Source organism: Sphaeramia orbicularis, chromosome 4, assembly GCF_902148855.1.
Source record: "Sphaeramia orbicularis chromosome 4, fSphaOr1.1, whole genome shotgun sequence".
NCBI classification, from domain to species: domain Eukaryota; kingdom Metazoa; phylum Chordata; class Actinopteri; order Kurtiformes; family Apogonidae; genus Sphaeramia; species Sphaeramia orbicularis.
In genome coordinates, this window is record NC_043960.1 from 44,242,039 (window position 1) to 44,266,399 (window position 24,361).

Sequence of the window (24,361 nt, forward strand, 5' to 3'; positions counted from 1 at the left end):
TATGACCAGTTGGTTTATTGAAAGTCATGAGAATTTATTTGCCACAAGAAAATTGACATAATAGAAAATGTTTTTATTCTATGTGTCCTCCTTCTTTCTCAATAACTGCCTTCACACGCTTCCTGAAACTTGCGCAAGTGTTCCTCAAATATTGGGGTGACAACTTCTCCCATTCTTCTTTAATAGTATCTTCCAGACTTTGTCGTAATAGTTTTGCTCATAGTCATTCTCTTCTTTCCATTATAAACAGTCTTTATGGACACTCCAACTATTTTTGAAATCTCCTTTGGTGTGACGAGTGCATTCAGCAAATCACACACTCTTTGACATTTTCTTTCCTGATTACTCATATGGGCAAAAGTTTGTGAAAAGGTATGGATAATAGTGTTAGGTATGATTATGACATCAATATATGTTTGGTTTCAAAACAATTGACGTAGTGCCTGCTGAGAAAAAACAACTAAATGTTCATTGTAAATTTTGCTTCCCCACCCTGTACATATATATATATATATATATATATATATATATATATATATATATATATATATATATATATATATATATATATATATATAGACAGGCTTTAAGCATGTTCTAAAGAGTTCCTCCTCCAATATGAAGATAATTTTGTGTCTTTATTATGCAAGCAAAGGGAAAAAAGGCAAACAAAACATAAGGTTTCAAATTTTGTAAGCTTAACAAAATCGATTGTGTTCTCCTTTTCTTTCTTTTAAAATCTGAAACTTCTGCTTGCAGGCAAAATGTTTTGTGATTTTAAAGGTTTTGTTTTCAAGTCCAAAGGTTTTACACCTCTAATATTTGCAAATCAAAAAGTTTTGCTTTTAAGTTCAACTGAAGGTCATGGGCGGGATCTACATGAGCAGAAGGGGTGGATTTCTATTGGTAGATTGTTTAGGATTGACAGTGTGGTTGGTGCCTGGTCCTCTGGTCCACCTGAACACGGTGGAAGCCCATGGCAGGCGACGTAGTAGCGCGACCATACCGGCAGCGTTCGGGCCGGTGTGGACATGGTGACCCCCCCCATCCCAGATATTCAACCTCAACCATGTCACCTGTGTGGATGAACAGGTGCTCCCCCACCGGGGCCGCTGCTCATTCAGCACATCTGTGTCCGGGTGTGCCGCTTCAGTGTGTGCCAAAGCGGAGAGAGGACCGAGCACCTTAACGAAAAGAATAATTCAACGAATACGCCAGGCAAAAAAACAAACAAAAAAAAAGATTCGAGGATTTTTTTGTTCTTGAATTACACCAGTACTCGTTGCAGCTCTACCACCAAGTGTATTGAATTTTTTAATGCCTCTGGACATCGAATGTAATGCTTTTTAATGCCATTTAAGGCCTTAATTTTCGCAAACTCTATTTAATGACTTTTTATACTTTTTAATGACCCGTGGAAATCCTGTTATACTTTCTCCGAGGAATCCCTGAACGCAGCATTGTCCCAGTCTGGATGGTCTATCACATGACCTACAGTGCCTTCCTCCATGCCATGGACAACACATAATTCCATATCATATTTACACAGTCCTAAACCACATTTAGAAGGCATAGGCTTTTAGAAATAGGACAAAAATAGGCTAAAGTTCAGTATGGTCTTTTATCCCTTAACAGGCCAAAAAAGCTGGGACACAGTATACTAGACAGCTGTGGTCAACTGAGCCTTCGCCTCACTTTACATTCACTGATTTTGGAGAAAAGCGGATCATTGTTCATCCTTAATCATTAATATAATATATCATAGGTTTATGATGATATTAGACTCTGATCTGGTGAAATGGCTGACATAGTGGTGGGATTGTATGTCAGTGGAACTTGTACATAGATCATGGTTGGATTATCACACATTCTTGTTATATATGCTTTTGTGGAAAATCTTTGCCTTTTCTAAGAAATTTAAAAATTGGATTAAATTCAATAGCCTAATAATTATTTGTCAAGAATGGATGTCAGCTGCTTCCTGGGGGCTGAACCCCCCCAAAGGTCAGATCCTAGAATCGCCCCTACAATAGTAAAACACCAACAGGCACCTTGTTATTGCTCAATGAACACTGATAATACTCTATAGTATTTTAGTGTAAAATTTAAGTTTACAAGTAAGATTTACAACGCACAACTCATAGTTGTAGTGAAGTATTTTCACTTGTATAGTAATACTCAAGGAAATGATCTGACTTACTTTTAAAATATGCCATGCAAATATGTCATTGCTATTTTTCAAGCAGTCCAGTGTTTATTTTTTGCCTCATGAGTTAGTTTGTCATTGCTCATACTTAAATGTTCTTCCATAATTGAATTAACTGCTGCTGTTTCAATTTCTAATGATCATATTATTTTAAAGCAGTGTTTCTCAAACTGTGGGGCAAGCCCCTATAGGGGAGGCATGGGTTTCTTCCTGGGGTTTTTTCTTCTTCTTCAGGTTAGAACATGTAACGGTGGAACTAATGTTTTAGCATTTCCAGTACCCTGGACTCATTTTAGGGACGTACAACAAACAAATCTACTGCCATGGTGATCTGTCACTAGACTAGAGAAAGAGTTTAGGTTTGGAGAATGGACAAGGATTCTACTGGAAAAGAAACGTGCATGGTTTCTGTTTTTGCAGTTTGCTCTTTAATATTCTGAGATGTGCAATGTTAACGGACTCATTGCAGCCACTGGTATTAAAATGTTCATCTTTGTTAACAAAATTTGTTTATTGTTCATTCTAAAAATAGTAACTTTACTGTCATAGTTGTAAGATAATTGCATATTTTTATTTGGAAAAATGTCTCAAGGAGCAGTATTTGTATTGTTCAAGCAAAAATCTGAGTTTGAACAGTTATTCAAGGAAAAGCAAAAAGCATTGTTACAATATCGCTGTTTTCTTCAATAAAAGTTATAATTGCACCACTGTTACAATGTTGTTGGGGTTGAGGGGGTCCGAGAGAAAAAGACTGAGAACCACTGTTTTAAAGGAACACTTGTACGATGGAGACAATGGCAGTGGTTCCTTAGCATGGAGACTCAAAACCATTCAGAGGAAGACTGCTTCACTGGAGATCAGAAGGTCATCACATCTGTTGTGTCTAGGTGGTCAACTACATTCAAGCAAAGTCACCCAGCAGAGAAAGGCTCTTCACACCTCCAGTGATCTGGAAGAAGTAACGTTCTACCCTAAATCTAAGTCAGGTGGAGGCTGGAAAACTGAAGCTCCATAATCAGGAAGTTTGTAATTAATCAATGTAATTCTTTAATAATAATAATAATTTCCTTAATAATAGTAAAATAATAAATTGCATGTATAAAGCACTTTTCATTGAAAATCATCTCAAAATACTACAGTGAAAAAGTCTTAGAATAAAATACTAAATCTAAATCAAACCATCATAGTGGGCTGTAAAAACTTTAAAGTCCTGTGTCTTTTCTGAATGAGTCCAATGACTGTGAAGGTCCAAGGTGGTCAAGAAGGGAATTCCAGATATGGAGAGCAATGGAAGAGAAGACTCCCATGGTCCCAAGGTTGGTCCTGGGGGGTTTGGGGTTGGTGCTGTGGAGCTGCATGAGAGTCATCTAACACTTAAGATTCATATTTCATGAAGTAGCAGCAAGATTAAATTACAATATATTCTTTTTAGAACTTTATTCAGCATAACGTGGTGGTACTATATATTTGCACAGAAATGTACATATTGAATATTTCCTCCAGATTTTTCTGTTTTTTGTCCATTTATTAACAAAATGCAGCAATAAAACAGTCAATACTCTATATCTACATTTCTAAAAAGCTGCTGGAAAAAACAAATAAACAAACAAAACATGACAGTAAACCACATTCAAGACAAATAAGGAAATAGAAGGGACAGAGGTCTGTGTTCAAAGTGCATGTACTGTATATTCCTTTTTGTGTGGTGCCTTTCACTCTTTGGGGCAGTAGAGTTTGCGAGTCCTGCTAGTACCCAACTGCTCTTCCTCTGCCGCCTGCTGGATGTGGATTGTCTGACGGCAGATCAACGATGACAACTCCAGCAGCTCCGAAAACGTCCTAAAAGAGTGAAAATATACATAAGTGATTACATATAAGAACACAGAAAAGAGAAATGAATTAAAAGATTGATACAGAGCCTTAAACACAGTACAATTAAATGACAAATCAAATCTGCAGGAAATAAAGGTTTATAGAAAAGAGACAGTATTGGCAGTATTTTAATCAATACAGTATTTTAATATAGGCTTCCCACATTAAAAGTATGTGTTCCTACCCTGATAGCTGCTGACTGATGTCCTTTGAAGCCATTTTCATGTTCCTAAGGCACTCAAGAGATGAACTGTTATTTTGATGATCACCATCTGTGCACTCCCTCAGTAGCTTCTCACTCTCCTTGAGGCAAGACTCTGCTTTATCTGAAATGGGTTCATGTGGATGCATGGGATTAAAATCAAAATACTCTATATGCACATAGTTCTTATGTGGGCTCGGATTCATTCATGAAAAAAACATGCAGTTAAAGGACAACCTAGAAATTCCCTTCTGTCTCCTTCAATGTAGAAATTCTTGACAGGTAACGCATGTCGAGTGGTGTCGATGGCTGAGGCAAAAGACTTGTATTCCTTTGTGAACTGCTTGGCAGCTTCTGCCACAGGAGTCAGTGCAGCAATCTGTCAGATAAGGACCAGATTATATTACAAAAATGAAACCTCCTCCTTTTGTAACAGACATAATTCAGTTTTTAAAAGTGTAAATTTCCCTTAAGATTATGACAATAGCAGTATATTGTTATATTGATCAGGTTGAGTACGACACTATAAACACAGGGGAATTTTACAAACAATAACATCCAAACATGTCTGAAACTCCCAAGAACAAATATGCACTACAGTAGTTTAATAACAGCAACTACAGCACCTCACTGCTTAACCTGTCTACACCCATCTACTGGAAATAGGCCTGCCATCATCTATTACAGGGATTAAAGCAAAAATTTTTCATCTGACTGAAAATTTTCTTCTGGTCAAAATCATTAGCCACTATTAAAAATGATGCAATACAATACTACTATAGTGTACAAGTTTATATAGTCAAATTTGGCAATACTGTAAAACACACTGAATGGGAGAGTGTACAGGTGTAGAAGATTAGTAACATGGATAGAAAAAATGTCATGAGTGGTATTGGTGGGGGTCTGGGGGTCCTCCCCTAGAAAATTTTTAAAGCTTCAGGTCAATTTTGGTGCTCTCTGGTTAATTTTAAAGGGTATGAAAACCTTTGAAGCAAGTGAAAATAATAACTAGAAGAAAACCTTACTGCAAAAAATGAGTGAAAAACTTTTTATTTAACAATTTAGGAACTCCTAAAACATAACTCCAACTCCAACAGCACATGAATTTTGGGGAAAATGTCTGTGTAAATGTAACCCTAACCAACTAATCTTTTATTTTTTCTGCTTTTTGGCACTGAAACCAAAAGTTTCAAGCTTGGTCATTCCGGATGCATGCTTCTGTTTTTTCCAGAGACACATGGCACATTAGTAGAACTTTTCACTTTGGCAGTAGAGGTGGAGGTTGTTGCAGGGACAGTGGAGGCTCGTACTGTACCACACATATAGAAATAAGATGCTAAACGGGTCAAAATAAAGCACTTATGCAGTCGGGCGCGTAACTGCGTAAGGCCGCGGCGCGCACAGCCGCACGCACGGGAAGGGCACATACACACAAACACACACTAGTCATATACCGGCAAGAGGAGATAAGCTATGAACCCAAACATGAAGGTCCATGTAGATCAGTTCTGTCTTCTTCCCTTTTCGCTGTGGTTCTTTCATAATGAAAGCTACTTGTTAGCACTAAACTAAAGTTAGCGTCTGGAGGCTGAACTTCGGTAAAGCTGAACTTGTCCATGTGTTTCTGAGGCACAGAATGAGCAGCGTTTCCTTCCAAACATAAATAGTCATCAATCTCTCCTCCCGACATAAAAATAAAGAAGTCATCTTATTATCATCACTGTTAAACCTATCAGCCCCCTGTGCCTGTGTTAAACACCTGCAGATTCAGGACAGGATCGCGGTGCCGACTGGACTGGGGAAGTTACTTCAATATGACTTTTTTCCCCCCTCAATTTTTCCATTTGACGGAAATCCGTTGTGGTGACGGAGAACTTTAATCCCTGATCTATTATCTATATGAACTGATATTTTGGCTGGTTTCCATTTCATGAATTTAACCATACTGACCACAGTATATCCTGTGACAGGGCCTTTCCTAAATTGTGCCATGAAGAAGCTGTGTTTGGAGAACATTTGCACATGGGGAGTTAAGCAGTGGTATTAAAATAATTAAATTCCTACAAAAGAACACATAAACAAGGTACCACTTAAAGTAGCACAATTATGACTCAGTCACCCAGTGGCTGGATTATTTCAATACAGTACCCAGACTAAAACAAACCTGCAAATCCAGCAGCTCATTTGCGAGCTTGTCCTTCTCCAAGAGCAGATACTGGCGCTTCTTCTCCTGGACCTCATTATAAAGCGCTTCCTCCTCTTCCATCTCTTGCAGTATCTTTGCCTCTGCCTCAGCCCTCATCTTCGCAGTATTGCTCTCCATCTTAAGTAAGATCCCAGGTTAACGGTTGCACAGAGTCCAATGAAGTTCTATGTAAAACTGACTACAGAGCCACTATAGTAAAACTACTCTCATTTCAAATATGACTATGTTGGATTATTTAACAAACCTTGGCTGTGAGGTATGCCAGCAAGAAAGTTTGCATCTCAATGACTCCTTTGTCACCTTCTGGGTTTCTCTCTGGTTCTACTGCATTTCTACAACAGTTTTCTCTAAAACAGATAGTTGTGAAAGTGTTACATGACAGTCCCATTAAAAAATAAAAACATAAAAGGCTTAAATGAGGTTACCTTTAATCACTGAAATGTCAAACTCTGGGCGAAAGCAGTGTCCATGTGAGAAAGTGGACTGTAAAACACTTCTCCCAAGAAGTGATGGATCATTTTCCCGTGCCATTATTGCTGTACGGAAGAGGTCATTTTCTATCAAAATTATATTCAGAGCAATGGGGAAATAACTTATTAAAAATCACAATGCACACAGGGTTTCAACTCAATATCATGGTCTAAACTAGAATTTTACACAATACTTAATATAGTCTAGGCACCAAAACCTGAACTCCTCCTCATTATTATTATTATTATCATTATTATTATTATTATTATTATTATTATTATTATTATCATCATCATTATTATTATTATTATTATTATCATCATCGTCATTATCATCATTACCTTTATTTAACCAGAAAATAAAATCTCATTGAGATTAAAAATCTCTTTTTCAAGAGTGTCCTGGTATGACAGCAGCAGCAGAAGTTACACAATATGGAAATCGCAGCCATACATCCACACTAATATACATAAACACAATGAAAGTCAGTGCTAAAAACAAACTTAAAACTGATAAGAACATACATATAAAACGTTACCATTATTTTAAACGGTACTAAAAGTATAACATCAATGTTCCTTAAAAGCATCTAAAAGCTGAACCCAATTCAATCAGTTAGAAAAAACATCTACACCCGCATTTGTCCCTTTTCCCCATTCATTTAAAATGACTTTGAATGTATTAAAAGAGACCAATTCCTTCAGTTTAATGCCCTCCTGTAGGTCATACACCAGTGACTAAAAGTTAATTTCATTCTCAACAGCCCCCCCCCCCCCCCAGTGCCAAGTAATCTACACCTTTAAACAAAGATGCAAAGACATATTCGCTATATGAAGCACTTACATGTCGCAAGAGCCTGCGGTGCCACAGATCGTCTTGGGGGGGTGCCCACCTTTGGTCTGACACCAGTGGGTTTAGGTGAGGAGGGTCTCAGTGGTACAGCAATAGACTCATTGGTTAATGAGTTACTCTGTGAATTTTTACAGAGTTGCAATTAAATCAAATGTCCTCAAATAACAAAATAAATGTACAATTATTTAGCTAAACAAGTAACAGTGAGTCTAACTACATTTTCAAGGACAACTGTTGTTAACTTCTTACATGTGACAACAAGATACTTTTTTTCCCTGTTGTGTACTAGTAAACTGATATCTTTAGATTTTTGAGTGAATAACAGTATGCATTTGAACACTCCATCTTCCCATATATTTTCACTGCACATCAAAATCTGCCAAATTAATCAATAAATCAAAATAACCACTAGTTGCAGCAAATACTGACTCAGAGAGAACATACACAAATGAGTACTACCTTTGAGAGAGATGTCTTCTCAGCTGACTGCATGTACCGGGACTTGACAATAGTCCCACTTGCTAAAGAGAAGGGAATTCATCAAAATAGTTTTAGAAATATCTCATGAGGAAATTAAGTTTTTCAACATCTATTTACAGGACAGACACAAGAATTCCAAAATGGTATAACAACAGTGCAGACAACAATCAAAGTAATAAAATGTGCTATCACCACCAGCATCTCAGAGGCAGTGTTTTCACATCTATTCTGTTGGCAAAAGCATCTAATCGTCTTGAATTCTTGTTGTAATTATACAGCTCTGGAAAAAAATGAGACCACTGCAAAATTATCACTTTCTCTGATTTTACCATTTATAGGTATGTGTTTGAGTAAAATTAATACTTTTGTTTTATTCTCTAAATTACCGACAACATTCCTCCCAAATTCCAAATAAAAATATTGTTGTTTAGAGCATGTATTGACTGATCATGACACATGGTCAAGATAACAAAAAAAAAAATGCATGCGTTTCCAGACCTCAAATAATGCAAAGAAAACCAGTTCATACTGATTTCTAAACAACACAATACTAATGTTGTAACTTTAGAAATGTTCAGACATCAATATTTGGTGGAATAACCCTGATTTTCAATGACAGCTTTCACATGTCTTGGCTCTCCACCATTGCTGTTGGATGACTTCATGCAGCTCCTGGCAGAGAAATTCAAGAAGCTCAGCAATGTTCGATGGCTTGTGAGCATCCATCTTCCTCCAGAAATTTTCAAAGTGGGTTCAGGTCTGGAGATTGGGCTGGCCATGACAGGGTCTTTGTCTGGTGGTCTGTCATCCACACCTGTTTTGACCTAGCTGAGGCCAGGAGCATTGTCCTTATAGAAAAAACAGTTCTCAGAGTTTGGGAACAATGGCAGAGCAGAAGTCCAGTAGTTTTCAATAGTTTTTTTTTTTCTTTTTTTAATTCCAATTACTTTTGTGGTACTAATAGCACTGTTTTTGCCTGTTGCAAGAAGATAGTGATGGCCACAGTGGTTTTTACTTCTTCTTAAATAAGACATGAATCAGGTGTTTATTAAGTAGAATAAGGTGTGCTTGTGTTGGAATTCAACACACATAGGAATGGAATGGCTGTCATATATGCAGACATGCTGATTTTAGAGGAAATTGCAGTGGTCTCTTAATTTTATCCTGAGCTGTATACTCGTGTGAAAAGAATGAAATTTGTGTATATGCAACCAATGATATGTTGTCTACAGTGTAATGTAGTGTTGTTTTTTTTGTTATGTTAACCATGTTAATTGTTATAATGTATATTAGGCTATATATATCATATGCTACCATCACTTCAATTATCAATTATACATCGATGTGTAACACTAACAAAATGTTCTCGCTGTATATTGACATATGAACTCTTTATTTTTTGTTTGATTTTTCAGTTAAATATATCCAGTCGCACTGTCAACTAAATCACACAGAAAGTGTTGGCGTTCACGGAAGTTGAAGAAAAAAAAAACCCAACATACATATTATGAAGTATATCTGGCGTACATCGTAACAGAAACATTCGTGACAAATTAATGTAACTCTTCAATAAAGGGAAGAAAAAAAAACACTGCCTCCGAAAGGCTCACGTATGATCAGGACTTGAATATGGTGTTTATCTGAAAAAGGTTACTTACATTTAACGGTTTTCTTCCCGTTTCCGCTGTTGTTAGCTTTATTAACGTTATTCCCACTCTTAGAGCTGAAAACAAAAAGGACGGATATGACTTTGAACAGCTTTGCTCTGCATAACTGGGAGCATATATTACTACATAAAACCCTGCCAACATAGTTTTATCTAGACTTCTATTCATAAGCTTAACACGAAGACATAGCTTTATGCTAGGCTGTAAAGTTAGCTTTGGGTAAAGTCTGGTGAATGTTCCCATAACAAACCCTCCTGGCATTATGTTATTTAAAACTATATAATATACAACCCTGGGAACACGGTACCTTTTCGTGTCGGTGGTGGGATTTTTAAAACTACTTGGCACAGTTGTTGTTCTTCTCGACGCCATCGTTGTTTGAAGAAAACCGCCTGTACGTCGATTTCAACAACCCGGCAGAAACAAGCACCCACTTTTTATTTGGTTCCGGTGTCCTCCCTTGTGCATTGATGACAGATTGCCAAGCAGTATTAAATTTGAATCAGTCTGTGATCAGATTGTGCAGTCATTGCTTAAACAAACAAACAAACAAACAAACAAACAAACAAATAAATAAATAAATAAAGTCACAGTGAAAATGTTGAAGTTCATATGCCTAAAACTGGCAAAACACACACATTTGAACACTTTTTCCACTGCTGAAGACTGTAGCTGAAGACTACAAATAAATCTCAAAGATCAGGTCTTTGTGAGAACTTTGGAAAAACAGAGCAAGTTAGAGGAAGAGAAGACGAAGAGAACAAGAACAAAGACCAGACAGGAGATGGAGAATTAGTCAACAGTATCAAGATGAAGATTCAAGAAGATATTTTTCTGGTTGATTTCTAAACCACCCACTATATCCCTTACAGGCTTTTACAATCCTATTTTTATAACCAGTGAAGTGTAAGTTTTTTGTAATATGACTATTTTTAATGGAAATTATAGCATTGCATTGTATTGATTTTTGTGCCATGATCATGTAATTTTGTAAGGAATCAGCAACAAAGGGAGTCAAATGACTACAGTTATTCTGGTGACCACTAGAGGGTGGTGAAGGTCTGCTTTCACTCTCTGTCCACAATCCCTTTATCTGCTCCTCTGTTTCCAAAACTTTTTTATCAGCCCTGACAAAAAAACAAACAAAAAAACAAACAAAAAAACAAACAAACAAAAAAACATATTAATTTCTCTGTGTTGCTCTCTCTCTCTCTCTCTCTCTCCCTCTCTTTTTCTCTTTTTAATAATTAAATTTATTATTTTCGTGATCATGGGGGGAAGGATCCAATCCCATCCAACAGTGCTTGGTGGGAGGGCTGTGTAAACATAGAGCTGGCAACCAGACCATCACAAGGCGAACAGAGATGATCTCTCAGACCATAACTTACCCATGCAGACAGTTTAGACTATCTCTATCCAAAAATGCCTTCACCTAGAGCACAGTCATGAATGATGACATGTAAGCTTTTATTTGCTGCTATAAACCAGCAGAGACAACCTTCTCTAATGTGCATGTAGTTAAATGTCTTCATCCCGTGTGTGTGGGTTTCTGCTTACAGAGTTATTTTAGTCACTGTTTACTGGTTGTTGTTGTTAGCTTGTGTCTTAAAGAATATGATGGGTGCTGATCCCACCTGTCTGAGCCAGTCTTGGACAACAGGAAAGACAATAGCAAGAGCGGGTGTGGAACTGGGTGGTAAACACTAAGCCAGTGGCTTCTGTCCTGTCTGACTTCTGCAGGTACACATAAATAAACCATGAGGATACAGACTGTAAGTCATTTGTGAGTATGCATTCAAGTGAAGACTGAAGACAAATCAATTATCCCTTATGAACTGTAGTTGAAGATGGTGCTAAAACATTGTATTTTTGAGGCATTTATTTTTTTTCCAATTATTGCATCTTCAGAAGGATCCATAAAGCGCATGATGGGATTGATTCCAAGTTTATTTCCTTTATATCTTAATCTTTATTATATTTCCTTGCTTCCGTGTATTTAAAATAATTCATAAACCACCAGTTTAATTCAGTTTTCAGAGTTGGATGACATCCAGGCTCTGAAATGTGATTTTTTCTGACCTTTCTGTTTTAATGAATTTTCAAGATAAAGGTTGGACATTTGGCCTTGGCACTTAAACAAATCCTCTCACACAAACACATGCCTGTGTTTGTGTGTGAAAGAATGCGCCCAACTTTATCAGTCAGCGTAAAGGCCGGGTCTTATCATTGCCCTCCTCTCTCTTTCTCTCAGTGTAATAAAGCCTCGAGGCTGGCTGCTGTGTGTCTGCATGCTGGCTGTCCATCTCTCACCACCAGGCAATGCTAGTCCAATAGGTCCTTTGAACACAGCCAATAAGGTGTAGTGTGATGTGAGCAGTATGGATTGTTTGCACTCAGTCAGAAATAGTTATATATAAATAATATAAATATACTGACTGATAATGTGGTCAACTTTTTCTTTTCTACGCAGAAAAGAATATGATCCAGGCTGAAGCTGAGGAGTCAAAAGGCTGAGAAGTGCATGTTGAAAGACTGGACTATAAGGAGACACAGAATTACTGAATGAAAGGCCTTGTCTAAGTTTTGCGCTCGCCTTGCTTGTCTCTTTTCTCCGAAACTCTGACGTCAAAAGCAGGATTTGCCTATGTCACTGTGACCTCACTGATACTCTACTTCAAGACGTTTACATCCTAAAACGCCGAACTTCAATTCATGTTCTGCGTGAGGTGAAAGGAAAATTGTTTTCAGCTCTCCCAACATGTGTGCACACATGATTACACAGAACACACACACACACGTACACGACCCAACCATGCAGCCCACGCATCCATCCCCCTTCCCTTTGCGGTAAGCAGTTACTCATCCCTACCCAGTCTGCCAGTCTGGTCCACATAGCCTTCCAGGAATGCCTGTTCTATACAGAGCCTTAAAAAGTCACCAGACAGCATTTAACTGTTTGGTTAGATATCTGCACTAAATTATAACTTATAATGTTCATAATGTGGTTTTAGTACCTTTATATTTATAATCCATATCAGAGGTTGTATAATAAAGACAATTGAGTTATTCTGAAAAATGAGTTATATTAATGGAATGTATGATATGTACAACATTCTGGTACAAACCCTATTACCATAAAACTAGAACATATTCTAAAACACAATAAACATGGAAATGATTTGTAAATTCATGTATTGACAAAAGTACAAAGAAATGATTATTACTGACCAACTTATTTTATTTTAATATAAACAAATTTAGTTTTTTTTATGCTCATTACACACTCATGTGTATGTTACATCACTTTTCCTACATACCCTTCATACAGCCCTTTGGGAACTCAATTGTTGCACTTTTGTAAGAGTCATTTGTGCCCATTCTCAATGTTTACAAAACCTGAACTGCGCAGCAGTTTGTGGTGCCATTGTATGATCCCCCTCCTCATCTTGTCCATATATTTTCAATAGGAGACAATTGTGGATTTACAGGACGGCCACAGTCAAAATGTGGCATACGTGTCTGTCTAGACCTTTATATAGATGGTCCCTTCACACTGCAGGTCAACCATGTGGACACTGATTCAGACCCAGACCATCACAGATGCTGCTTTAGCACCTTTGACTGATTATAGTCTAGGTTGCTTTTTGATCTTTGCCATGTGGAGCCTGACTTGCATTTTTTCTTGCGTGTCTTTCAGAGCACATGAAATAGCCTGTGGCCTAATGGACCCAACAGGTTTTCTGCATGGAACTGATACAGGGCTTCCTCCTTGTGCAATACCATTTCAGAATTTATTGCTAGATACAGCTTTATTTGATTTTAAATGACAACAGTTTACAATGTTTAGTACAGTATACGAAGAAAGAATATGAAATAGTATACTGATGTTTTTTTTTTTTTTTTTTAAAGCAGTAGAGATGGATTGAGGGTTGTCTTCTTGGTGGTGTTCTAGGTTCAACTGGACTGGTTTAGCTCTTTTGAAAATATTTTGTCTCTCATCCAAGAGACTTCTTCAGTTCAGTTCAATTCAGTTCAGATCTTCATTGACGGTCATCACATTTAAAAACCCATTTGGCTTTCAATCTTCAATCTAATATTATATATCACAGATGGTGACCAAGATTCTCTGCAATTTTTTTGCTCAGAAATATTGTTTTCAATCATTTGTCATTTCCCTCACAAAGTTTGGCACAAAGTGATGAGTCACAACCCTTCCTCATAAAAACTAGTCCTCTTGTAGATGCTCCTTTTATGTCCACTCATGATCCTCTCACCTGGTACCATTAACCTGATCATCATGGAATCTTACACAACAGTGTTAATTATGTATTCTATAAATTTTGTAGGCTTGCTTTGTCTTTGTCCAAATCTTTTTGAACATGTTGCAAGCATCAAAATCCAAATTTATTCACATATACAAAAGATAGTCAGATTGATCTGTGTACTTTGGTCTGTTACATGCATTTTCAAGCAAATCACAGATATACAGGGGTTGGACAAAATAATGGAAACACCTTCACCTCAAGATGATAATGCCCCAATCCATACAGCTAGAATTGTTAAAGAATGGCATGAGGAACATTCTAATGAAGTTGAGCATCTCGTATGGCCGGCACAGTCCCCAGACCTCAACATTATTGAGCATTTATGGTCAGTTTTAGAGATTCAAGTAAGACGTCGATTTCCACCGCCATCATCTATAAAAGAGTTGGAGGGTATTCTAACTGAAGAATGGATTAAAATTCCTTTGGAAACAATTCACAAGTTGTATGAATCAATACCTCAGAGAATTGAGGCTGTAATTGCCGCAAAAGGCGGACCTACACCATATTAAATTATATTTTGTTGATTTTTTAAGGTGTTTCCATTATTTTGTCCAACCCCTGTATGTTTTATTGTATTTAAGAAAATGTTTTGTTTGCACTGTAATATTTATTTATAGACCACCTGCACTGTGATGATCATTTCCTTCTGTTACACTACCAATCACTTACTGTTTGTTTTCTTCTATTGTTCTTCTCCATTGCCAAACAGTACAGTATCTTAGCCAACTTAGTTCTGTGGAGCAACCTGGTGTATAATTTCCACTGTTTGCTCTTGTCTTGAGGGCTTGGTTGACAGAATCACCCATATGGCTTGGATCTCCCAGTATTAAGTGAATAAGCTCCTCTCTGTAGGCTCACAGTGGTAAACAAGCAGGGTTTTTAGGACAATGTTGTCCTCCTACCTTCACAGTATCTGGGCAGCCATGTTAGTTGATTTAAAAATGTCAGAACACTGGTGGTTTGGGTCTAATAATACATAAAATACAACGTTTCAGAGATTAAAGACCATTTATTTGGTATAAACTGCACAAAAGCTTAATTTTTAATACATGTGAACGAGGACCAAGAAAGAATGTTCCCCAGGCATCTCTGCAAATAGACAAACTATCACAGGCACTTATCAACATCAAAAGTCAGCCCTTTGAGAACATAATTCTAATCATGTCCATCATAGATATTTTGTTCTCCATTAGCTCAGAAAGACACTTAGATACTGATCTCTTTTAGTCTCCTCCACTGTCTCTGGGAGTTTTGCACCAAACTTCACCCTTCTAATGGGCTGAATATATTCTAAAAGGCTTCTTCCATCAAATAGCCTTAGGTATCTTTATCACCTCATCCATGTGTCTCTCATTTCTTAATTGTTTAATCACTGTGCTTATCCTAACAGGATGTGGAGTCAATTTGATGTTCACTCTGGTGGATGATTCTTCTAGCATCCCTGGGGTGTTTTAGGGAGAGATTATCCTTGCAGAAAGTCACTTACAGAGAAAATCTTCACACATATCATTAAAGGTTAAAACAGGGGCGTCAAACTCATTTTAGTTCAGGGGCCACATACAGCCCAATGTGATCTCGAGTGGGCCAAACCAGTAAAATAATAATGTAATTACCTTTAATTAATGACAACTACAAATATTACTCTTTGTTTTAGTACAAAATGTGAAATGCAAAATTACATTCTATTCTACATTCAAACTATCCTTTCACAAAAAATGTGAAAAACTTGAACAACCTGAAATTTCTAAAGAACAATATTACACCTCAGCTTATCATTTACACATGTGCATTACAACTCACAGATCACAATGGATCTAGAAAGACACAAAGCATTTAGTAACATGCAAAACATTGTTAAAATCGCCCTTATTTTCCTTGAAAAATGTCAGGTTGTTCATGGGTTACTAGCATTTTTTGTGAAAAGGATAGTTGGTAAATGTAAATGTTTTTCTAATGGAATTTTACTTCTGCAATTTTTCACAAAAAATAGAGTTGTCATTAATTATATGCTATTTTTTATGCTATTACTTTACTCAAATTTGGCTCAATGTGGCCCCTGAACACCCCTGACTATTAATATCTTCAGTGAAATATTTTGCAGTATGCAAATTCATCCCATGGACCAGATTGGACCCTTCGATGGGCTCGTTTTGGCCCATGCACTGTTATGCTTGACACCCCTGGGTTAAAGGCTTATCCTCCTCCCAAAAGTAACATACTTTAGTAACATGCATTTAGATAAAAAAAACAAAATGCCTACATGTTGCTTGTACTGGGATAATTTTGTGTGTGTGTATATATGAAGTTCTGTAAAAACTGTGTTTTTATGTTTAAATCTACATTCGTGTCTTTGTATCCATGCATTAACTGTCTATGTGAATTTTCAGCAATGACCACCATACAACAAGCATGACTGACTTGTTGTGTATGAGTGTGTGTGAGAACCATGTGCAATGTGCTTTAGCGGGGCAGTGTAGCGTGCAGTGCAGGAGTGAGCACAGGCGGCCCTGGCCAGTACAGTCCGAGCACCCTGGTAATCCCTGCGTTTTCAGGAGCCCTGGCCCGTACTTGATGAGCTTGAGTAAGAAAAAGGTTAGCGCTCTCTCTCGTGTGTTTCTCTCTCTCCCTCTCTTTCTCTTTCGGACTCTCACTCTTTTATTCTCCCTCTTTTTCTCATGCACCCCCCCTCATCATCATCATCCCCTGGAGCCACTTTGCGAATGAATGAATTCCAAGTGTTTACTCAGCAACTCCATCTATCCCCTCTCATCCCTTGATATTTCCATCAAAGAAAGAGGAAACCTGTATTTTGACTACCATGACAGTTTGCCAGAGACCAAAGATAGAATTCATCAATAGACAGTGGTACATGGTTTGATCAGCCTCATCTCTTCACTTGTAACTTTCAGGTGTAGACTGTTCCATATGTTCCTTGAAACAAAGATTTGCTATTGGATGCTTTTACTGCATGACATCCTACTGCGGACAGTTATTCAAACTTTGATCAAATCCACAGAATTGTAGTTCTTTCTTTCTTTCTTTCTTTCTTTCTTTCTTTCTTTCTTTCTTTCTTTCTTTCTTTCTTTCTTTCTTTCTTTCTTTCTTTCTTTCTTTCTTTCTATTTTCAGTGTATTTATGTGTTTTTGCCCAGAAATATGGTGGATGAGCTGATCTCTTCACCATTTTTTAGAGGAATTATGGTGCTAAAATAAGTATAAATTAATATAGAAAATTTTCTTAAAATACAGGGCTGCCTCAGCTCCAAAATGAAATAGGAAGTATTTTAAAGTGATAAAACCACTGATGCTTTTGGGGTTACCTTCATAAAGACCTTATATTAAAAGGCTTACATTTCTCCAAAAATGTCAAGTCAGTAAATTTTTTCCAGAACTGATTTGGGTCTCATTAATTTTATTTGGAACCTTTAATAATTGACCTGGTGATCTATATTTAAAATGTTCCGTGTTTAATCAGATCTAGATCAAATGGAGGTCTTCCGTGTCTGCTGTAACAGGCTGTATTAACAGGTCTGTAAGACAGCTTGCTCATCTGCTGAGTCACATTTTCAAAGTTTCTGCTTTTTAAAATAAAATGCATTTTTTTCCCCCTCAAACACAGCTCAACCACAATTGTAGTTAATAGGTTCCACTAAAAAGACATGGCTTTGCTACACAATGTCGATCTAATTTGAAGTTTTTTGTCCATGTATAGTACCTCACAGATGGCTTTGACCTCTCATCCTCCCACAGCCTTGTCCCATCTGTCCAAATATGGTCACTTCTAGCCCTATAAAGCCAACGTGGTGACGGCCAAACCACTGACTTCAAAGGACAGCACCACTGGGTGATATCATGGTTTCTCCACCTGTTAATTATTTACTGTATATGGTTGTGACTCAAATTTTGACTTATTTTTGAAAGGTAGCATAATGGTAAAGTGAAATACATGACAAGTGATGACACATGAACACGTGTATATATTTTTAATGCAAATTTAAAAAAAAAAAAAAAAAGCCCCCAGTGTGTACAAATGTCTTAAAGTTAAGTTTAGGATCACCTGGCACACACGGATCAAGTTACATTTTGGTTTTGACTTTTGACCCCAGTGCTTGCTGCATTTGAGTGCATCACTATGGAACTAACATTATTATGTCAGGGTTAGTCACAGTTGTTGGCATTATTGATGACTGACATGGTAAGTTGGGAAACAAAGTGCAACCATTCAATGTTTGATGATGAAGAGTTAGTGAAAAATCATGATGTACTGTCATGCTCCAGATTTCTTTTTTCAAGATTAAAACCACCACTCCCAGTCTAATGGACAATGTACTCTACCTCAGTGCAATATTCTCACCCATGTACCTGGTTTGTAATTTTACTTTTCATTACCTGTATATATCCTTATATGTTGTATATATTTCTTATCTGTAGTAAAGAGTTAGTGTTTTGTATTTTTTTTTAGTAGTAATTAGAAATATTTTAGTTGTCTTTGTAAATTTAACATTTTATCTCTGGAGTTTTTTGTACATTGCCAATATTTCTCAGTATTGTTGTGTGATATTTTTATACAGTCTTTTTTGCACTTCAAGTGTTTGCAGGTAAATAGATACAGAGCTGCAAAACAGATTTTCATCATTCCTGTAATAATGACAATAAAGATATACTCTATTCTATTCTATTCTATTCTATTCTATTCTATTCTATTCTATTCTATTCTATTCTATTCTATTCTATTCTATTCTATTCTAAAATGCTAAGGAAACCCTCACTGTAGAGAATGTTTCAACAATTGATGCATGATGTTTGAAGAACTTGAAGTGTGGTGTCCATAACTATGTGTATTCTGCTCAGAATAATAGACTTAGAACAACTTCAAGTTGGCTGCATTAACCCATAGAGACCCAGTGCTACTTTTATGACTGTTCCCAAATAATTTTTTCTCTTTTTCACCTTTCTAAAGTGATTTATCATCATTTATTATAATATTATCCTCTGTATCTTGCTTTTTTTTCAATTAAAATCATGTATTTTCCTATATTTATTGTGCTGATCAGATGCAGATGTTCATTAAAGCTTAGAGTAAGTTCAAAGGTTATTGCATCAGAAACTGAGAAAACTGAAGAAAAATAGACTTATATCAGTAACTGAATGTGAAGTGTCTCTATCCACTGTAATTCATCAAACTTCATGGGCTTTACTGGTGACTTAATGTTGTTGAAGATGACGGTGTTTCCACGTTCATTACAGAGCCTCTGAATGTCTAAATGAGTCATATCTGATGACCATGAAAAGATGACAAACTATTTTACACCAATTATTTACATGTATTGATAGGATTAGTGGATCAACAGGTATTAAACATTTTAGATCAGTAGATGGTTTTGGTGGCTGTTTGGGTCTTTATGGGTTAAAGTCTCATTTGAGGTAAATCTGAGCTAAAGTTTGTATTACGTGCAAAAAAAAAACACAACAAAAAACCTCATGTTCAGTCTGAAACATGGAGTTGTGAAGTAAAGTTATTGGGTCCATATGTGACTGGAATGGTACATACTGTTCACTTCATATAAATGTATCGGGGAGGCATTGAGGTGCAGAGAGGTAGAGGCTCTGGTGGGCTGGTTTGGGGAGGGGAGAGGATTAGCAAGAGGCCGCAGGCCCCGAGGCAGAGGGCCCGTTTCCTGGCCTGAGCCCCTGTTTGTCCTGCCTGACCTGGCAGCACTGGGGGCAGATCCTGCTTGGATACAGCCCCGCTCCCACGCCTGTCTGAAGCTGTTAGACACTGGCTGTGAGTAGCTGGTTGAGCTTAGTGTTGTCTGAGCTGCGGCCGGGGTGAGGTGGGGTGGTGTGGGATGGGGTGGTGTGGGGAGGGGAGGGGGTCCAGTCATCTACGGGGTGGGTGGGGAGTGAGTGTGAGCGCCAGCTACTTTGTTGGTAATGCAAAGGTGACAGGGACATAGGATAGAACAGTGAGCAAATCTGATTATTATCAGCACTTTAATGTCTTCAGACCCAAAGAAGATTAATGATGTTGTCCTCGGTGTCATCTGTCTTTTTGTTCCTTTTTTTCAGTATTCTGAGTCACTTTCCTATATTTGTGCACAATTTGTGCATATACAAGAATAAAAGCAAATGACTGATAAAAAATAAGACGTGAGCAGATGCAGTGAGGTGTTTTCCAAAAAAGAAATACTTGAATGATACTTATATTTGGCTGCTTTTGTACCCTGTTGTGTGTTTCTTCTAATTTGTCATCTCTCATAGTTTCTCGTGTAATGTTTGATAATGTAGCATTCACAACAGACTGTCATTATCCCCATGCTGTTAAAGTGATGGCAGCAGGTGACCTCTCTGTGTATCTTACCCTTTGTAATTCAGTCCTTTATTTGGTTAAATAATGAATTAGAGACCACTATCGCATGCATGTGTTTAAAGGGTGTTTTCTGCATACCAGTTGTTTGCAGAACGGTGTTTTTACTTCAGAATCCATAAGATAACACTTGTCCACTCTGGCTGAGGGACTGTTTGATTATCACTCTCCAAAAATGAAAATGAAATAAAGGGGATATTTACTTTTCTTGACCAAAAGCTTTGATAGCTCAATTGCTTGTTTTCAGTGGTTTGTTATTATTTTTCAATTGGTAGATTGGCTGTGCAGCACTGATCAGCTGTGTGAGTGTTGTTTCTGTGCCGGGTAGACACACAGCACCCAGTAAAAGCCTAGAGAAAACCAAACACAGATACTCAAACAGGAGAGGTCATCACTGAATCACTGTCTCAGTGACTGCTTCGACATCTTTTTAATGGTTATGCTTATAACAGAGGATGCGGACTGCCAAAACATAGGCATAAGGTGTCATTTAAAGGGGAATATTTTCTCTGTTTAATACACGGCTGAAACACAACACAGTTAAAACAGGACTCAAGTGACTGAGTGTTAACCTATAAAGACTCTCTGCCACTTTTGTGGTGATTCCCAAATGAATGTTTCTCTATTTTTAACCTTTCTCATATGATTTGTTACCGTGATTTGTTATTGTAATATTGTGCTCTGTATTTTGAATTTTTAAGTGAAATTGCTTATTTCCCCATATTTATTGGACTGATCCATAAAAGTTTAGATTACAGTTCAGGGTTATTATATCAGAAACAAAGAAAACTGAAGAAAAAGTGAATTTTTCAGTACAATATATCATTTTATACCATTTACAATAACTGAAAATAAACCCAGTGTCTCCATCCACGTTTTGTTTTTTTTTTTTTTAAAAAAGACTCAAGAGATTTTAAAGTGTGGAATGACAGTGGCAATGCATTCCATAGTCTGGGCCCCAGGAAACAAACAAGAAACACTCGGAACATAAAATAACAGAACATCACAAATGAAAACGTTCTGTTATGTAATGTGGACTCTAATGTGGACTCTAATATGGACTCTGTAATGTGGACTCTGTAATGTGAACTCTAATGTGGACTCTAATGTGGACTCTAATGTGGACTCTGTATTGTAGACTCTAATGTGGACTCTGTATTGTGGACTCTAATGTGGACTCTATAATGTGGACTGTAATGTGGACTCTAATGTGGACTCTAATGTGGACTGTAATGTGGACTGTAATGTGGACTGGTTCTCCAGCCTTCCCCGTCATCGTTGATCCAGTGACGTCATTTGAGCCCTGCCTTATAAAGCTGTGACCGCCTCTCTCACCTGAGCGGACACACACACACACACATACACACACATACACACACACACACACACACACACCAGCCCAAACCCAAGGACAGGACAGGACAGGGCTGCATGTGTCCACATGAGCTGCTCTGTTGCTCTGGTAAAGTGCGCACCTCACCTTCTGCTTCTAGTTTTTCTTCGCTGATCATTTCGACTGAAGAAGACGATCAACTTTTTCTTTTATGAATCTGGCAAATTATTCTTACTTCTCTGGCATGTGCAACATGACCGCGGAGAGCCAGCACTCGCCTGCGGAGGCCAGTCCTGTTGTCATGTCTCCTAATGTGAGCCTGGACTCTCCGCTGCCTCCTCCGCCTCTGATGCTGCAGACCAGGTCCAAGGACAGTAACATCCTGATCAAGTCCGAACCCCGGGGGAACAGTCCGAACACTGAGGACGCGGCGGCTCTGGGCCAGACGGAGGAGCACCTGCCCACCGGGAGCCGCCGGAGGAAGAGGCCCGTCCAGAGGGGGAAGCCTCCGTACAGCTACATCGCACTCATCGCCATGGCCATCGCCAACTCCCCGGACAGAAAACTGACCCTGGGGGGGATTTATAAGTTCATCATGGAGCGCTTTCCTTTCTACCGGGAGAACTCCAAGAAGTGGCAGAACTCCATCCGCCACAACCTCACCCTCAATGACTGCTTTGTGAAGATCCCCGGGAGCCCGGCAGACCCGGGAAAGGCAACTACTGGACTTTGGACCCCGCAGCCGAGGACATGTTTGACAACGGGAGCTTTTTGAGAAGAAGGAAAAGGTTCAAGCGCACTGATGTGAGCACCTATCCCGGGTACATGCAGAGCTCCAGCGCCTTTACGCCGACCCCCATGGGCAGACCCTCCTACCCTAACACCCTGTACGCGGGGATAGGGTCCGGGTACGGCTCTCAGCTGACCGCCGCATCCCCGCATCCGGCCATGCTGCATCACTACCAGACATCCGCCGGGGTCGGCCAGGGACAACCGCGCATGTTCAGCATCGACAACATCATCAGCCAGCAGACCGTGGTCCAGAGCGGACCCGGAGGAGACCTGAACGCACAAGCTCTGGGCCTGGGAGGTGGAGGTGGAGCAGCAGGAGGAGGTGCAGGAGGAGGAGGAGGAGGAGGAGGAGAGCTGGGTACCATGACCTCCAGCTGCTCGGTCCCCACCGGCCCAGACCCATCCGGGTGCTTCCAGACCCAGACTGTCAACCCTTCTGCCAACATGCTGAGCAGAAACAGCGGCAACATCTCCTCCAACCTGGCCGCCGGGTACCCCTACTCCACCTCGGCCTCTCCGCCGAACCTGCCCACCATGACCCAGTCCGGGTTCTCCCCGGGGGGCTCTCAGGTGTACTGCACGGGTAACCGGCTGTCTCTACCGGCTCTGCGCCCCGGCTCCTGCGCAGAACACACGGAGCAGCTGCTGGGTCTGTCCGGGCCCATGAACTCCTACAACAACTCCTACATGAGACAGGCCAACTTTGCATCAGGACTGGAGCGGTACATGTGAGCCATGCATCTGCAAAAATACCAGTATGTGAGCCATGCATCTGCAAAAATACCAGTATGTGAGCCATGCATCTGCAAAAATACCAGCACGAACCACAGAAGCAAGTCTACTGGACTGAAGCAAGTCTGCATTTACCCCTGAGAGGGGACCGCTTCAGGTCCTGTTACATAATCAGTGTCCAGTCAAATTTTGGGGCTGACAAAACATAATCCTACAGACAATATGACAGATGAAAAAGTAAATAAATAAATAAACAAATCTAAAATCACCGAGCCTCATCATCAGAAAACATTCCTGTTCCAGAGGTGTGAAGCCATTCCGATTAGTTTGACACATTCCATGACTGTATCTCAGAGAGCTTGATGCCTTTATTCTGCCAAAGTTCGTTCCTATTTTCTGTATTTTACGGTTCTTTTTAAGTTTACAGTTGTTTGTCATAAATCTGTTATCTTCCATGTAAATAGTTTGTTGGTGTACCGTATTTTATTAAAAGTGTGTTATTGTTGAAGTCCATACGTTGAAAATAAACACATTTTTTAGATAAATGATGCCTCTTTTCTTTCTTTCTTTCTTTCTTTCTTTCTTTCTTTCTTTCTTTCTTTCTTTCTTTCTTTCAAATTATAATTTTTTTTAAATCGTTGCTTTAATTTTTCTTTCCGCACTTAAAATGTGTACATTAAAAAAAAGATTCACTCGACAACACGAGTGAATCTTTTTTTCTAAAAATGAACCTCCTCGAATTATATTCTAAATTAGTTAATTAATATTTATTGATATAAATTAAGATAAAGTCTAATTAGTTACATAACCGAATAGTAGCTTATGTGTGTTTATTTAAAACACGAATTATGGTGGTC

At 38.5% G+C, this 24,361-nt stretch overlaps 2 protein-coding genes across 2 annotated transcripts; one reads left to right on the forward strand and one right to left on the reverse strand.

The window, feature by feature from the left end:
• Positions 1-3,628: 3,628 nt before the first annotated feature.
• haus8 (HAUS augmin like complex subunit 8) lies at positions 3,629-10,343 on the reverse strand. The gene is given in 11 exon segments (XM_030132522.1): positions 3,629-4,045; positions 4,263-4,404; positions 4,518-4,659; positions 6,445-6,603; positions 6,731-6,819; positions 6,822-6,833; positions 6,912-7,022; positions 7,801-7,927; positions 8,269-8,330; positions 9,948-10,012; positions 10,264-10,343. Coding segments are annotated over 11 exon segments (1,101 nt in total). The 5' UTR covers positions 10,329-10,343; the 3' UTR covers positions 3,629-3,918.
• Positions 10,344-22,191: 11,848 nt separating this feature from the next.
• Positions 22,192-23,504, forward strand: foxe3 (forkhead box E3). The gene is given in 3 exon segments (XM_030132911.1): positions 22,192-22,663; positions 22,666-23,070; positions 23,119-23,504. Coding segments are annotated over 3 exon segments (1,263 nt in total).
• The last annotated feature ends 857 nt before the right edge of the window (positions 23,505-24,361 follow it).